Source organism: Cebus imitator, unplaced genomic scaffold, assembly GCF_001604975.1.
Source record: "Cebus imitator isolate Cc_AM_T3 unplaced genomic scaffold, Cebus_imitator-1.0 Scaffold18, whole genome shotgun sequence".
Lineage (NCBI taxonomy): Eukaryota > Metazoa > Chordata > Mammalia > Primates > Cebidae > Cebus > Cebus imitator.
In genome coordinates, this window is record NW_016107333.1 from 10,524,617 (window position 1) to 10,543,171 (window position 18,555).

Genomic DNA, 18,555 nt, shown 5'->3' on the forward strand with positions numbered 1-18,555 from the left:
CAAAAGAAAAACTGCATCAGTTAACACTCCCAGCAACAACCAAAAGAATGCCAGTTTCCCTCTCATCCCTCTCACCAATACTGGCCGGAATGCAGTTTCAGAGATGAGTGCTGGGAACCAATGCACTCTTTGCTCTACCTCTCCCACTCCTAACAGTCTAGAACACAGGCACTCAATAAATTAATCCATGCTCCAGCCCAGTAGACATTCTGATCTAATCTGACTGCTCTCGGTAACAGAAAACTCTCCCTTGGTTCACTGCCCCATATCCTGGCATCATGTGGATCCTATAAAGGCAGTAGCTCCAGGCACATTACAAGGGGACCCAACTCCATTAAACCACCAGCAGCTCCCCAAGCCACCCCTTCAGCCATGAAGTTCCTGCTCCTGCTCTTGGCAGTCCCTGGCTTCCTGACCCAGGTGATCTCAGGTAAATTGGATAAATAAGGGAAAGAAGAATTGGGAAGAAGGAACACTAACTGATCTGGTTGTTCTGGTGATAGATGAGCCGGGTGGGAGCAGGGATCACCCCAGAGTTCCAGTCTAAAGTAGGGATCTTCTAATAACCACCACTAGCCTTGATATCCCACACTTACACACCCAGCCACCACCCTATATAACCTTTACAAAAATGTGTTTTCTATTCTAAAATGATAGTCACCCTCAACCTGAACCCAAGTGTTTTCTTTCACTTTATGTGAGCTCCCTATATCTAACCTTCTAAGACACTGAAGCCTTCTGTCATCACCATGTGCATCCATTGAGATCAGCCCTGGGCTGGGGCTCAAAGGAGATATTGAGCCTAGAAGGAAGAGATTGACGTTCCCATCCCTATGCTCAAAAGAGAATTGGCAGGTGGGGCAATGGAAGGAGACCTCTTAGAGGCTAGTTCCCACAGGATGGTAAGCAAAGAGTTCAGCTCAAACCCTGGGGCTAAGAGAGAATGCAGGGTCAGAAAGAGACAGACAGAGAGGTGGGGGAGACAGAGATTAGAGGAGAGCTAGGCAATGGATGTGAAGAAAGCCAAAGAGGCCTGAGGGTGCTCCAAAGAGGCCCCTGCTGTGAGCCAATGGCAGACACAGAGCACTGAAACAAACACATTTCACCAGACTGTGAAACGGTGCCCAGTACGTGTGAATCCAAAATGCCCTGTCACGAGCAACCATTATTTTATTTTTAATGGTTTTGGAGAATGATTTGACTCTCCCCCTTTGCCCCAAGTTGATTAATATTTACAGTTCTAGAGTCTATGAAAACAATAAGGCAGAAACACCTTAAAAGGGAGGCTGTGGGGTGAGTGAGAATAGCACCATTTCTCCCTTTGGAGTATCCAAGCTCCTCCCTGACCATGAAGACCTGGCTCCCCACCCCCGTTTTTACCCATACATCCTATTCTGCAGTATCAAATTTAGCAAAATTATGGTCTTCCCTAGCTTCAAAGATGCAGATACTGACAAAGAGGAAGAGCTCCTCAGACAGAGTTCCCCAAGGCCATCAATCCAGGAAGATTCTGTCTCCTCATCACTCGCTTTCCCAAGTCTCATTTGCACGACATCCTAAGGACACATCTCAGAACAAAAAAACAAACACTCCCATCTGGCCCTGACCCCTTAGCAGTCCTGTGCTGCTTCCAACCATGACTTCTCTGTCCTGTCCTCTCCCATGCAGCCAGTAGCGGTGCATCAAAATGTGTGAGTGACATCCCAGGATACTGCAGGACACATTGCCACCGGGGGGAGACAGCATTGTTCATGTGCAAAGCTGTCAGACAATGCTGCGTCAGCTACTTGTTCTTGCCGAAGCCTGACCTACCATACCCCATCAGTAGGCACCGGGAATCAAGGAGAAGCAGCATGCAAAGGAAAGACAAGAAGCAACAAATGACCACAACATCATAATAACCACTGCTATTGTCTTTACCAACTCAAAGAAATATCATTTCCACTGTTCCAATTCCTCCTGCATTGTTAAGAACTAGCCAAGGCTCCTCCTTATGGGGTAGATATCTATAGCCAACCCCAAAACATCTATCTTCTCCATCATTGTCATTCACCTAATAACTAATTTGGAGTCTGTATCTATCTTATGAGAATAATCATTATGCAGACTCATCCACAGGGGATCTGCCAGTTTGGGTCCAAATGAAAAATGCCAAGACAGAATTGGTCATGCAAAAGACGGCCTGGGAGAACACACCTCTGATGGACAAAGGTGAGAGAGAGCAGCCACAGGCAGGGAGAGTCTTCAGACTGCAATGCTGGCCTGATACGTAACAAAGGAGAGAGGGAGGGAGGAGGTTTGAACAGGGGAACACTGAGACTGCAGTTCTAAGAAACTCTGAGCCAAACAGATGGGGAGGCCCAAAGCAAGGCTTGCCTCTCAGAGGAGTTCACACAGGGCAGGATTAGCCAGGCTCTCATATCCAATGGGTTCAGTCTTTGGCTGAGAACAGCCCCTGGAGAACATGGGGTGAATGCTACCATAGGTCTAGAAGTGTTATAGCTTGAGACTGTCCACCAACTATCCCCTTGAAGCAAGTTCTCTTGAAAGGAAATCTGAACAGTGCACCCCCATGGCTGCCACGGAGTATGAGGGAGGGAAAGGAGCTCCAAGTTTAGGTTTGGCCAGCCAGGTAGACGGATTTGTGAGGTATTTATTTATTCATTTGGGTGATAAAGCAGAGAAAATTCATAGCCACCACTGATAGTACACCCCGACAGCAAGGATGGCATGATGCTGGTGACTTAACTGTGCCTGCCCATGGTATAAAATTGGCATAACCCTCTAGGAAGCTGTGTGGAAATAAGCACAGAGAAGCAGAACTCTACCTGTTTAATCCACCAAACATTACTTCTGGGAATTTGTTCATTTCAAATTATCCAAGAGAAGCACAAAGTTATGGGCAAAAAGGTGTTCCATATAATATTATCTAAAATGATGAGAAAATGAAAAAATCTAAATAGTGAAATACTACATACTAATGCCATCTATAAATACAAATAGAATGCTTATAGAATAATGGAACAAAATGTTATTCAAAATTGCATCGCTCTTAAGCTGTGGCTGTCAAAATTGTCTCCTTATATGACACAAAACTCATGAAAATTATGACAACTTTTTTGTTTGTTTAGAAAGCAGAATTGCTCATAAATTTCCTCTTACAGTTTGATGCCCATTCATTTTATATAATGTTTATGTGACAGGTACTACTTCTATCTGAGAAGAACAAACTAAAACACTCAGTCCTAAATAATTAAAAGCAGTCTTAACAACCAGCAAACCAGATAAGAAAAAATGTTAATGCCCCTTCCCTAACTTATATCTTAGACCAAAATTAATTATAGATGACTTTAAAATGACAGTGTAAAAGTAAAGTGTTAAAAGATTGTGTGGTCAAATATTTAAGAGCAAGAAAATTCTTATAACAATAGAGGCAGAACTCATGTAAGAATAAATTTATTAGGTGGCATAAAATATTAAATTCTTCTATATGTTAAAAGATATCATTTTGAAATTCATCCATCTTATTGGGTATTGCAGGAGTTCATTCTTTTTTGTTAATGAATATTCTTCCATCAGGCAGCAAATCACACTGCCATGTGTGTTCCTATGCAACAATTTTGCATGTTCTTCACATGTACCCCAAAACCTAAAATACAATAAAATAAATAAATGGGAAAAAAAAATATTCTTCCATCATATGAATAGTATTTATTTATACACTGATTTGTTAATGGACATTTGGGTTGTTCCCAGTTTGTGGCTATTACAAATAAAGTTTCTATGACCATTTATGTACAAATCTCTGTATGGATGTATGCTTTTTATTTCTCTAAGGTAAATACCTAGGAGTGGAATGTCTGAATCATATGGTAGGTAAATGTTTAGCTTTTTAAGGAAATACAAAATTGTTTTCCAAAATGGTCATGCCAGTGGATGTGCCCATCAGCAGTACGTGGACGTTCCAGCTGTTCCTCATTCTCACCAGCATGTGATATGGTCAGTCTTCTGCATTTTCATCCTTCTAGTAGGTGTGTAGCGGTATTTCATTATGATTTCAATTTGCATCTTTAATAACTAGTTACCAAAAAAAGTATATTCTGTATGATCCTATTTACATAAAATTATTTACAATTCTTTTTAAATTACATAAAATTATTTTTTTGAGACAGAGTCTCTTCTGTCCCCCAGGCTGGTATGAAGTGGTGGGATACCAGCTCCCTGCAACTTCCACCTCTCGGGTTCAAGTAATTGTCCTGCCTCAGCCTCCTGAGTAGCTAGGATTACAGGCATGTGCCACCATGCCCAGCTGATTTTTGTATTTTTAGTAGAAACAGAGTTTCACCATGTTGGCCAGGCTGGTCTCAAACTCCTGACCTCATCGTCTGCCCACCTCAGCCTCCCAAAGTGCTGGAATTACAGCCGTGAGCCAATAGAAAGTAAGACTCTAATGACAGAAAGCAGATCACTGGTTGTCAGGGCATGTGAGAGGTGTGTGGAGCGGACTGAAAGAATGTTGCAAAGGGACCTGAGGACACTTTGAGGGGTGATTGATCGAGATACATTCATAATCTTAACTGTGGTAATGGCTTAACAGGGGTGTACATAAGTCAAAAAATCATCAACTGGTACAATTTAAATGTGTTTAGTTTATTGTACATCAATTAAACTTCCAAAAAAGCTATTACTTTAATAAAATAAATCTCCCAGTGAAACAGAAAAATTAAAGTATCATAAATAGTTTAAAGATGTTGACAAACTAAGACATGTGATGAAGTATTGATACTGATAAAATGTAACAAGTTAGTATGAAGCAACAAGGAAAATATCAAACCCCAGTAGAAAATGAAAAAGTGACATGAACTAGCTTTTTAACTCCAAAAATGGCCCAAAAAATGGGAAAAAATCTGTCTGACTTGTGATCAAATAAATGCAAATTAAAACTAGAATGAGATCTTGTTTTTCACCTACCAGATTGTCAGAGAATTAACAAACCCGAGTGTGACAAGGCATAAATAGAAAGAAGTCTTATCATCAGATGCTCTTGTTTAGAACTAAATATGTCAATTCTGGAAGACATTTATCTATATCCCTTTCAAAACCCTTAAAAACGTTCATGTTCTGTGGCTCAGAGACTCTACTTTTAGGAATATATTCTGAAGAAATAATTAGACTTCATATCAAAAAGATTAATGTATATACAGCACAATCATAGCAGCACAGTTTAAAAGAGTGAAGAGGAGGTGATGCAAGATGACTGAATAGAAGCCCCCACTGATCCTCCTCCCCACAGGAACACCAAATTTGACAATTATCTACACAAAAAAGTGCCTTCATAAGAATAAAAAATGAGGTGAGTGATTACAGTACCTGGTTTTAATTTCATATCACTGAAAGAGGCACTGAAGATGGTAGGAAAGATAGTCCTGAACTGCTGACACACCGCCCCCCAGTCCTCAGGCAGCAGCTGCAGCGGTGTGGAGAGAGAATACGTGCACTTGCAGGAGGGAGAGCACAGTGATTGTGAGATTTTCCATTGGAACTCAGTGCTGCTAACACTAGGCAGAACTCAGCAGATGCCTAGAAAGGGATCATTCAGACCATCCTAGCCAGAAGGAAATCACCCATCCCAGAGGTTCGAACTTCCGTTTCAGCAAGCCTCACTATCACGGGCTAAAGAGCTCGGGGGTCCTAAATAAACTTGAAAAGCTGTATAGGCCACAAGAACTGCAATTCCTGGGCAACTCCTAGTGCTGTGCTGGGCTCAGAGGCAGCAGACTTAGGGAGCACTCAACCTAGTGAGACACCGGCTGTGTGTCTGTGTGTGTGTGTGTACGTGCGTTTCTCGTGTCTTAGTCTCCCAAGTAGCTGGTGGTGGCAGTGGTGGCCCATCTGGAGTGGACGCTGCCATCACACCACCTGGAGCAGGGAGGCAAAGCTCAGGCTGCACATTCCACAGAGCTGCAGAGCTGGGGACAATGGGAGCCCCATACCTTCCAATTCAGTGAGGCAGGAGCTCCCCAGGTGCAACTGCTGCCACCCAAGTCGTGGCTGTGAACCCACGCCTCCTTGTGCTCTTGGGGGTGCAGGAGCAGGCAGGATCCCTGACCTTTTGGATGCAGCTGCAGCCGCCCAAACCACAGGTGCAGAACCAGGCATCTCTACACTCATGGGGGTCAGGGAAGGCTCCACTGAAGTTGCGTGGCGGCATGTATCTGTAGCCCCAGCTACTTGAGCTGAGGTGAGAGGATCATTTGAACCTGGGAGTTCAAGGCTACAGTGAGCATGATCACACCACTGCACTCCAGCCTGGGTGACACAGCAAGACCCTGTCTCAAAAAAAAAAAAGGCCAGGCACAGTGGTTCATACCTGTAATCCCAGCACTTTGGGAGGGCCAGGTGGGTGGTTCACAAGGTCAGGAGTTGCAAGTGCCATTCTCCCTTGCAAGAAGTTGAAAAATTAATACAGAAAGTCTCATGTACCCATAACCTAGTGGCTCTCGGAGGTAACATCTTCCATAATTACACTACATTATCAAAACTGGGAAGTTGACATTGACACAATACAGCTAATAAGACTATAGCCTTTACCCATATTTCACCAGTTTTTGCATGTACTCAGTTTTGGTTCATCATTGTTTATAAGTTTATGCATTTTTTAATTTTACTTTAAGTTCTGGGATACATGTGCAGAACACGCATGTTTGTTACATAGCTATACATGTGCCGTAGTGGTTTGCTGTACCTATCAACCCATCATCCAGGTTTTAAGCCCCGCATGCATTAGGTATTTGTCCTAATGCTTTCCCTCCCCTTGCCCCCACACTCGAACTTTATGCATTTTAACATGTTTAGATTCACAGAGTGGCTTCGCCTTTTGGAACTCCCTCGAGTTACACTTTTAAAGTCACACTTTGCCCTTTCTCAAGCCCCTAGCAATCATTATCTGTTCTGTTCTTTCTTTCTTTTTTCTTTTGATAGGGTCTTGCTCTTTCACTTAGGCTAAGTGCAGTAGAGTGAACACAGCTTACAGCCTCAAACTCCTGGGATCAAACAATCCTCCCATCTCAGCAGTCACTCCAGTAGCTGGGACCACAGGCACCTGCCACCACGCCCCACTAATTTTTTTTTTTTTTTTTAGAAACAGGTTCTCACAACGTTGCCCAAGCTGGTCTCCAACTCTCCAATTGCTGGGCTCAAGCAATCCTCCCACCTCAGCCTCCAAAAGCACTGGGATTACAGGCATGACCCACCACACCTACCATTTTAATCTACTTTTAATGTCTCTCTACTTAAAAAAAAAAAAAAAATCTATCCTAGCCCCCAGGTGTTGATTAGTAATAACCAAGCCGCCATCTTCAGCATTACCCGCTCCCTGGAAGAGGAAGGAGAATACAAGCTGTTGGTGTATTCTCAGGAGACAATTTGCAGGCTCAATCCAACCAGGAAAAGCTGCGCAAAAAGATTCTGTTACCAACACAGCAGATGGGTTCAGTCAAGCAAGGGGATTTTATTACTTGCAACAAGTAAGGAGAAAGAACACTGGGATAGCTCCCAAAGTAGTGTCTCTTAGGGGCTGGGGACTGGGTCAAGGGTTTATAAACATAGGATAATGAGGCTGATCTGATTGGATCTTGCAGTGAGGTGACCCCAGAAGGCATGATCTGACTGGATCCTGCCATGGGGTGACCCCAGGGCTCAAGCTGATTAGTTCTGGATCCTGCCTCCTGGCCTCCTCCCGGTCAGAGCACTTAGGTTCCCCTGCCTTTCTGGCTTAGTTCATCTGGGCATGCTCAGTTTCCATGACTTTCAACCTGGGGGCCCAGGGCAACTGAAAAACAACTCACCACTTTGTTACATAAAGGTTGAACTCCATTGGTCTGATGCTGTTACAATGATACAATGTTTAACACTAACACAGGGACATTATCTTTGTAAAAGTGACAGACAACTCAGGGTCACAAGTGTTCTGTTTTCTGATTCACTACAATAGAGGGCATGGTCAAGATTCCATGGCTGGTCATTGCAAGCTCACAGACCAGAGATGGTTCTTATCGTGCAGTGAGTATGTTAGCTGTATACTCCATTTTTCCTCACTCTTGGTTCATTTTCCTGACATGGGGCCCTCCTTTTCCTGGTGTTGCAAGCATCACAGCTGAAACCTGCCTTTGCCATAGATACAGCCAGTACATTCATGCAATAATTCAATAAATATTTATTGAGAACCAACTATGTGCCAAGAACTGTTCCTGCACTAGAGATAGCAGTAAACAAGGGAGACAGATTGCCTGCTCTCATGCAACTTACAGTTGGTGGAATCAGACAATGAACATTTTTAAAAACAAATGTGTAGGCCGGGTGCGGGGGCTCACGCCTGTAATCCTAGCACTTTGGGAGGCCGAGGTGGGTGGATCACCTGAGGTCAGGAGTTCAAGACCAGCCTGGTCATTATGGTGAAACCCCATCTTTAAAAAACTAATAATAATAATAAATAAAAAATAATAAAGAATAAATAAAAATGAATGTGTAATAAACAGTAAGAAAAATGAATGTGTAAAATCAGATAGCAGTCGCAGTTACCAAGAAAATAAAGCAGTGTGATAGATGGAAAGTGATGGGGAGAAAGAACTTGGTTAGAAATGGTGGTCAGGCAAGACCTCTAAGAAAGGAAACAAGCTGACTGCATGATGAGCCAGCCACGTGAAGACCTTGAGAACAACTTTCAAAGCGGGTGACCGACCGGGTCTGCAGAGGCTGAGCAGGAAATAAGCTTCGTCTGCGCGAAGAAGGAAGGTTGGAGGGAGTAGAAATGGGGACAGGAGCTGAACCCTGGAAGAAGGGGCTCAAAGCCAGCTCGTGTAGTCCTGGACCGGACACTAGCAATGCGGGCAGAACAAAATCCTCTCTCGCGCGCTACAATAAAGGCCAAAATGGTCATCTCCAATCGCGAATTCTGCAATAAAATGCGCCCTTGGCGAGTTACAACCAGGATGCTTTCCACACCGCACACACCCCTCACCCCCGAGCCCGTCCTTGAAGTCGTTGGCTGATTTTGTGTCTGTCTTTACCGCCATCTGCCGGCAGTATTTGGTGTACCCGCGCCTTGGCGGTCGCACACGTTGGCTAAACGCGGGTACACCAGACACAAGGGATTGGACCCCACTGTTCAGGGCCTTGCCAAAGCCCTCCCAATGTCTGTTGGTGTCCCAGGCACAAGAGATTCATGTCAAGGCTCACACTTCACAAGATACACAGACAAGGGCCTTAGGGAACAGGGAGCTCCACAGAACTTCCATTTACCCCATTAGCCGGACTCACTGAGCCCCAGAATAGGGTTTTCAACCAACTCTTAATAAAGTTAAAAAATAATGTGTCGCATAGAGTGGAATAATAGACATTGGAGGCTACAAAGCATGGGAGGATGAAGGGGTGGGGTTTGAAAAATTACCTATTGGGTGCAACATTCCTATTTGAGTGGTGGGCACTAGAAGCCCACTCCACCACTATGCAACATATGCACTTGAACCCCATAAATCTATAAAAATAAAAAATAAATTAAAAATAGTAATATTGTCTGGTCATCTAAATAGTACCTCTACAGCTTATTAAGTGCTCTGGAGACGTCCTAGTTGCCTCACCTCTGCGTTCTTTTCTTTCTCACTCCTGTTGCCCTCCAGTACTCCAATAATGAATGGTAGATGGGCCGGGCATGGTGACTCACTCCTGTAATCCCAAAACTTTGGGAGGCCGAGGCAGGTGGATCGTCTGAGGTCAGGAGTTTAAGACCAGCCTGGCCAACATGGTAAAACCCTGTCTCTACTAAAAATACAAAAATTAGCCAGGTGTGGTGGCAGGTGCCTGTAATCCCAGCTACTCGAGAGGCTGAGGCAGGAGAATCGCTTGAACCTGAGAGACGGAGGTTGCAGTGAGCCAAGATCGCACCGTTACACTCCAGCCTGGGCAACAAGAGAAAATCTCCCGTCTCAAAAAAAAAAAAAAAAAAAGAAAAAAGAAAGAATGGTAGATGAACAAAGGAAGACACTAGAGAACCGCCGATCCCTGCCCCTCAACACATACACATTCCTATGGCCCCAAGCATGCTGATTTAGAATCCCAGTGATCCTAATTTGCCTAAGCCAAAATCTTTGCCTGAATTTCATGAGTACAAGGAGCAACTCATAGCTAATAATAATGATGAACTTTTACAAGAGGTAGAGTTCATTGTACCTCTGCCCAGCAAACAATAGAGTGTAGATAGTAACAGTAATCAAGGGGCAGAGTAACTTAAGACTGACACACATGGGCAGGCACAGTGGCTCATGCCTGTAATCCCAGCACTTTGGGAGGCAGGGGTTGGTGGATCACCTGAGGCAGGAGTTCAAGACCAACCTGGCCAACATGGTGAAACCCCGTCTCTACTAAAAATACAAAAATTAGCCGGGCATGGTGGTGTGTGCCTGTAATCCCAGCTACTCGGGAGGCCGAGGCAGGAGAATTGCTTGAAACTTGGAGGCGGAGGTTGCAGTGAGTTGAGATAGCACCACTGCACACCAGCTTGGGTGACAGACAGAGACTCCACCTCAAAACAAACAAACAAAAAACTCCAAAAACAAACAACCCCCCCCAAAAAAAAAAAAAAAAAAAAAAAAAAAAAAACAGCTTCTGAAAATAGTGACCTCCAGACTAATGAGAAAGCCACTAACACATTGCATTGTGCCCAGGTCTGTGACTCTAAACAAGGCTCTATGCCTCAGTGTCCTTAAAAAGGCTGATTCCCATTACATCTCTGTCCCTGGATCCAATCAGACCCAAATGGCTGAGATTCAGGATCTGTCCACCTTCACATCTGAGATGACAGCACCTGTCCATAGGATTTCACCTGAGATGATACGACCCCTCCAGAAGATTCCACATAAGACGGCATTGCCTGGAACCCCCATTATTATCTGGAATCCCAATTTGAACTTTAGCTCAAAGAGACCCTGCCTCACAAGCTGCCTGTGCAAGCCCCCTTACCTCACAGGCTCTTCTGCCTGTTGGACTTTCCCTCCCCATGACCCTCAGGGACAACTGCAGCTGTTAGAGTGCACAGGGGCTTCTCACAACCAATCTAGGTTTGTCCCACATTGCTTGCAAGGGAGAATGGCACTCACCACACGCCAGCACAAATGCATTCAATCGAAACAAGTAGTGTCCAGGCACAACTGTCTTCCAACCCTGCTGCCTAATACAGTGACACAGGTGGGTTGGATCATTATAAATTTAAGCTTTAGCTTCTGCACTTAGCCTTTGACTATATCCCTGCCTGCCCACCCAAGGTAGCTCCTTTCTTTTTAGTGCCTCTTCTGTGCAGCTGAAAAGCAGAATTCCCAATGGATGCAACGCCCCCTTGGCAGAGAGAGGAAGAGAAAACAAGCAGACCAATCTGGGATAATGACTCCCTGCTAAAGAGCTTTACACAAGACCAGAGGGCTTTTAAATGTTTGGGGACAGTGTGGCTCATGCCTGTAATCTCAGCACTTTGGGAGCCTGAGGCAGTCAGGTCACTTGAGGTCAAGAGTTCGAGACCAGCCTGGCCAACATGGTGAAACCCCATCTCTACTAAAAATACATTAAAAAATCAGCCAGGCGTGGTGGCGCACGCCTGTAGTCCCAGCTACTTGGGAGCCTGAGGCATGTGCATCACCTGAACCCAGAAGGAGGAGGTTGCAGTGAGCTGAAATCATACCACTGCTCTCCAGCCTGGGTGACAGAGCGAGACTCTGTTTCAAAAAAAAAAAAAAAAGTTTGGGGCAGATCTAGACCCTTTAGGTCAGGGGTCCCCAACCCCGGGGCCATGGAGGACTGACACCTGTCTGTGGCCTGTTGGAAACTGGGCCGCACAGCAGGTAAGTGGCAGGGTGTGAGGGGAAGCATTACTGCCTGAGCTCTGCCTCCTGTCTAATGCCAATTGCGTCATTAGATTCTCTTACTAGCAGGAACCCTATTGTGAACTGTGCATGCAAGGCATCTAGGTTTTGCCTTCCTCATGAGAATCTAACTAATAATGCCTGGGGATCTGAGGTGGAAAAGTTTCATCCTGAAACCATCCCTGCCCCGCCCTCCACAGAAAAAATCATCTTCCCTGAAACAGGTCCCTGGTGCCAAAAAAGTTGGGGATGGCTGCTCCAGGCTATCCAGATTGGTGTGACATTTCTTTTAAAGAGCAAGTCAGGCCAGGCGCTGTGGCTCACGCCTGTAATCCCAAAACTTTCGGAGGCCGAGGTGGGCAGATCACGAGGTCAGGAGATCAAGACCAGCCTGGCTAACACGGCAAAATTCCATCTCTATTAAAAATACAAAGCTTAGCCGGGTGTGGTGGCGCATACCTGTAGTACCAGCTACTCAGGAGGCTGAGGCAGAAGAATCGCTTTAACCCGGGAGGCGGAGGTTTCAGTGAGCTGAGATCACGCCACTGTACTCCAGCCTGGGCAACAGAGTGAGACTCTATGTCTCAAAAAAAAAAAAAGAGCAAGCCTTCCAAAGCTGCAGCCTGCTGGCCCTGGTGGATGATTACTAAAAATTAGGAATTTCTACCACTTTTATCCCTACTTCTCATTCTTTGAAGACTACCAGGGACCTTTTGACTGCCAGTCACCCCACACTGATTCTCCTCACTCCACCATTCATCCCACTACCAATCCAGCCTCAGCCCTCACACCCACCCCACAGTTCTGTTTTCCTGACTCTGCCTTTTCCCCACACTGATCTTCAAAACCTTTGTGTACAACTCACCCAAATCACTGCGCATGCATTCCATCTCACCAGACATCAGGCCTGCCATCATCTTCCCATGTCACACGTACACTTATATAGGATGCAACCCCTCCCTTGCCCACCAGTCACCTCCCAGCTCAATGTACTAGAAGCTGCAGCCAAGGAAAATAGAAAATGAAATAAAAGGCATCCAGAGGTGATAGCAAAGAACATCTCCAAGCAGAGTTCTCAAGACTTAATTACTTCCCAAAATGCCCCACCTCTTAATATACTGGATTGCAGGTTAAGTTTCAACATGAATACTGGAAAAATACAAACATTCAATGATATCATTATCCAAATGGTAAAGAACGCTAACTTTAAGAGATTCACTGAGGCCAGGCAAAGTGGCTCACACCTATAATTCCAGCACTTTGGGAAGCTGAGGCAGGTGACTCTCTTGACCTCAGAAGTTTGAGATCAGCCTGGGCAACATGGTGAAAACCTCATCTCAACAAAAAATACAAAAATTAGCCAGGCATGGTGGTGTATGCCTGTAGTCCCAGCTACTCAGGAGGCTGAAGCAGGAGGATTTCCTGAACCTGGGAGGCAGAGGTTGCAGTGAGCCAAGATCGCACCCCTGCACTCCAGCCTGGGCAACAGAGTGACACCCTGTCTCAAAAAACAGAGAGAGAGAGAGAGAGAGAAAGCCAGGCGCAGTGGCTCACATCTGTAATCCCAGCACTTTGAGAGGCTCAGGTGGGAAGATCGCTTGAACATGGAAGGCAGAAGTTGCAGGGAGCTGAGATCATGCCACTGCATTGCAGACTGAGTGACAGAGCAAGACTCTGTCACACACAAAAAAATAAAAGAAAATGAAAAAGAAAATACTTTAAAGAGAGAGAGCGATTCACTGTCAGAGAAATACTCAAAATAAAATGCTGAGATTGTGGCTGTCAAACTTTTACAAAAAATACCTCATAAAGATCAAAGGGTCAGGGTATTCAGCCTCACAAAAGGCTCTTGAAAAGATGCTTGAAATAAGCCCATGAAAAGATGCTCAACATCATTAGTCATTAAGGAAACGTAAGTCAAAACCACAGTGAGATACCACTTCACATCCATTAGGATGACCACTTTAAAAACACACACATGGCCGGGCAAGATGGCACACACCTGTGATCCCAGCACTTTGGGAGGCCAAGGTGGGTGGATCACCTGAGGTCAGGAGTTCGAGGTCAGGTGGATCGCTTGAGCCCAAGAGTTCAAGAACAGACTGGGGAACATGGCAAAATCCCATCTCTACTAAAACTACAAAAAACTCAGCAGGGCCTGGTGGCACATGCCTGTAATCCCAACTACTCATGAGACTGAGGTGGGAGGATCACCTGAGCCTGGGAAGTTGAGGCTGCAGTAAGCCATGATCATGACACTGCATTTTAGCCTGGGTGACAGGAATAAGGCCCTGTCTCAAAATAAACAAATAAATAAGTTACCAAGTGGCTGGGAGCTGGAGGAGGAAATGGGAAGCGATTATTTAATGAGTACAGAATCTCTGTTTGGGATGATGAAAACAGTCTGGAAATAGATTGTGGGAGTGGTTATGCTACACTGTGTATGTACTTAATGTGACTGAATTGTACATTTATAATGGTTACAATGATACATTTTAAGTTTATTTTACCGCAATTTTTTCAAAGCTCTTCGAAGAAACTAAGCATGTGACTGACTCATAGATTATCTTAATGATCTGAGCAGAAGCCAAAAATAGAGGCAAGATTATCTAAAGAAAATACCTGGAAGAGCCTCTTGTCTAATGCAGAGAAATTCCCAAGACATACACAGAGTACTCACAAGTTGTTGAGCATGTTATATCAGCAAAAATACTGCCATTTTAGCCTAAAAGGGACAGAAAGAGGACAAAAATGAAGGGTATCAGTCTCCTAAAATTCTATAGAGAGGAGACAGGCTGATGAAGCTAGTGAGCTGCAAAAGGCACTGTCTTATCAAAAAGGAAAGCTGGCTTCGAAGACAGAGCCTTGAACCAGAGGGCAGAGCCACAAACGCAGAGGTTATTCCCAAGCTTTGAAAGCAGTTGGATTTTTTTTTTTTTTTTTTAAACAGAGTCTTGCTCTGTTGCCCAGGCTGGCTGGAGTACAGTGGCACAGTCTCAGCTCACTGCGATTTCTGCTGCTGAGGTTCAAGTGATTCTCCTGCCTCAGCCTCCCGAGTAGCTGGGATTACAGGAACCCGCCACCACACCCAGCTAATTGTTGTATTCTTAGTAGAGACAGGGTTTCACCACGCAGGCTGGTCTCAAACTCCTGACCTCGGGTGATCCACCCACCTCAGCCTCCCAAAGTGCCGGAATTACAGGCATAAGCCACCGTGCCTGGCCCATTTTCTCCTTTTTTAAAATGGGAAAGTTTATAACTGTTATTTTATGCCCACCCACCATTGTATTTTGGGAGTGGGTAACTTGTTTCTTGAGTTTCACACATTCACAGATAAAAAATAATTGTACCCAAGGATGAATTATTCTCAGAGTCTCTGCAATGCCCGATTTAAATCATGAGATTTGGGATTTTTGATCTGATGGAACTGAAGTGAGGTTTTTTTGCTTTGAGCTGATGCTGTAATGAGATGAGATTTTTGGATGAGGTGAATGTGCTTTGCATGTGGGATGGACATAAATCTTTGGAGTACAGAGAAGGCAGTCCACAGTAGGCAGAATAGTAGCTTCCTAAAGATGTTCACATCCTATCCCTGGAATATCTGGGAATGTGTTATTACATGGCAAAGAGGGACTGTGGTTGTAGATAAAATTAAAGTTGCTAGAAGCTGACCTGGATCTTATATTTTTTGAGGTCTCACTATGTTGCCAGGTCTGGTCTCAAACTCCTAGGCTCAACCAGACCTCCTGCCTTGGCCTTGCAAAGTGCCAGGATTAGAGGTATGAGCACCACACCCAGTTGGGCAACCTTCAAAAGGCGAGATTGCCTTGGATTATCCCAGTGGGCCCAATGCAATCACAAGAATCTTTGAAAGTGAAAAAGGGGGCTGGGCACAGTGGCTCAGTGGATCCAAGGATGGATCATCTGAGGTCGGGAGTTCGAAACCAACCTGACCAACATGGTGAAACCCCATCTCTACTAAAAATACAAAATTGGCCAGGTGTGGTGGTGTGTGCCTATACTCCCAGCTACTTGGGAGGCTGAGGCAGGAGAATCACTTAAAGCCAGGGGGCGGGGGTTGCAGTGAGCTGAGATCATGCCATTGCACTCCAGCCTGGGCAACAGGAGTGAAGCCTCATCAAGAAATAAAGGGGCGGGGGGAGAGAGAGAGAGAAAGAAAGAAAGAGAGAGAAAGAGAGAAAGAAAGGAAGGAGCAGGGAGGAGGGAAGGAAGGGAAGGAAGGAAGGGAGAGAGGGAGGGAAGAAGGGAGGGAGGGAGGGAGGAACAGAGACAGAGAGAGAAGAGGAGCCCATAGTGATGTGATACGAGAACTCAACCAACAATTACTGGTTTTGAAGATGGAGTGACTTTCTTTGATGGATGAAATGCTAGCACATGTGCAAGCAGAGATCTTATGTGGTTTAACATAACTCATGCTCCAGTGGTCCTTCTTGAAAAAAGTGCATCTCTGATGGCCCCAGAACATAGGGAGCACCCCTGAGCCTAACCCACAGTCTGGAACCAGGACCAGCTGACCTGCAACCTGAAGCAGAACCACCCAACCAAACCCAGTCTAGTTCAGCCAAAGTACAATTGTCCTGCAGACCCTGAGTGTAACAATAAAACCCTGCTGGGGGCGGTGGCTCATGCCTGTAATCCCAGCACTTTGGGAGGCCAAGGTGGGTGGATCACCTGAGGTCAGGAATTTGAGACCAGCCTGACCAACATGGAGAAACCCCATCTCTACTAAAAATACAAAATTAGCCGGGCATGTGGTGAATGTCTGTAATCCCAGCTACTTGGGAGGCTGAGGCAGGAGAATCTGGGCAACAAGAGCAGAACTCCATCTCACAAAAAAAAAGAAGAAATTTCTTTTGAAAGGCCATTGAGTTTTGTAGTGGTTTGTTATGCAGCATTGTTATTGAGGATGAAAGAGAGAATTCCTCACAAGGCATGCTGTCGTGAGTACCTCTTTTACTAATTGAAACAGTCCCAGCCAGGTGAGGTGGCTCACACCTGTAATCCTAGCACTTTGGGAGGTCGTGGCAGGTGGCTCACCTGAGGTCAGGAGTTTGAGACCAGCCTGACCAACATAGTGAAACCCTGTCTCTAGCAAAAATACAAAAATTAGCCAGGTGTGGTGGCGGGTGCTTGTAATCCCAGCTACTCAGGAGGCTGAGGCAGGAGAATTGCTTGAACCCGAGGCACGGACGTTGCAGGGAACAGAGATCTCATCACTACACTCCAGCTACCAGGCCCAGTTAGTTTTTTGTATTTTTAGTGGAGACTGAGCTGCTTTTCTCCATGTTGGCCAGGCTGGTCTCAAACTCCCAACCTCACATGATCTGCCTGCCTCAGCCTCCCAAAGTGTTGGGATTACAGGTGTGAGCCACTGCACCTGGCCATCTTTTCTTTGTTTCATTTTTGAGATGGAGTCTCACTCTGTCACCCAGGGGGGAGTGCAGTGGCATGATCTCAGCTCTGCAACCTCTGCTTCCCAGGTTCAAGCGACTATCCTGCTTCAGCCTCCTAAGTAGCTGGGATTCCAGTGCCTGCCGCCATGCCCAGCTAATTTTTATATTTTTAGTAGAGACAGGCTTTTGCCATGTTGGCCAGGATGGTCTTGAACTCCTGACCTCAAGTGACCCACCCCCTTGGCCTCCCAAAGTGCTGGGATTACAGGTGTGAGCCACTGTGCCCAGCCCAATCTTAAGACACTGGCTGAAAATTCTGGGACACAGCCAGTCTCTCTCCAGCAGGACATGTACGAGGACTTGGACAACCCTGGGAGATGCTGGCACATTGGGGCCACAAGCAGTACTGACCTTAAGAAAAGGGCAACATCTTGGAAAACAAAGTAGATAAATGAAACCAAGTCCTTGGTGCTGTCACGTGATTTCTGGATAAAGCCCTCACCTAAGCTATTTACTTACCTGAGCCTTTCATTGTTCAGGACGATTTGAGTTGGTGGTTTTGTTACCTGTAACCAAAAGTCTCCTAACTCAAAGTGGATCTGTGAATGACCAGAGTCTCTTGGAAGTTGTAGCAAGCTAGGTCCCCAGAGAAGCCACCTCTGAGATTGAGTGTAGGGTATACAGCATTTATTAATGAGTGCTCTTGAAATTGACAACTGAGGAAGACAGAGGTATGCAGGTCTGGGCACAGGGAGAAGTCCAGCTGCAGTGCAGGCCCAAGGATAGTGGCAGCTGAGCCTACAGGAAGTTTTGGAGCCAGAATAGCCCTTCCGAGTTGTTCCAAGCACTGAGGCCCAGCAAGTTCCCAGGCGTATTAAACTCAAGAAGTCTGTCGGCCCTGACAATGCCCTCAACAGGTCTGGGCACGGACTGGAGAGAAGCTGGGCTCCCACTGCAGCAGGAGGGAGTCGCCCAGAGCCACAGAGCCACGGAGACTCGGGCAGGGGTTGCTCCAGCACTTCTTCTGGAGAACTTTCGAGCCCCAGACGCAGTCAACACAGTTGTCCGCCCCTTATCTTAAGACAAAGTCTATTCCCACCACATCTTCTGCAAGGCCCAGCTGGGGACTCCAAGATACTCACAAAAAAGCAAACGTAAATCCAGCTTTATTGGTAAAAAGCAAGAGCAGATTTAATTGGAAATTCCCAACTGGTCCTGCAGCACCAACCAGA

General features: G+C 45.5%; 1 protein-coding gene across 1 annotated transcript; it reads left to right on the forward strand.

Moving 5' to 3' along the window:
• The first annotated feature begins 341 nt into the window (after window positions 1–341).
• DEFB132 (defensin beta 132) lies at window positions 342–2,576 on the forward strand. The gene is made up of 2 exons (XM_017511746.1): window positions 342–430; window positions 1,669–2,576. Exons 1-2 carry the CDS (start codon window positions 373–375, stop codon window positions 1,896–1,898), a joined length of 288 nt encoding a protein of 95 aa, XP_017367235.1. The 5' UTR covers window positions 342–372; the 3' UTR covers window positions 1,899–2,576.
• Window positions 2,577–18,555: the final 15,979 nt, after the last annotated feature.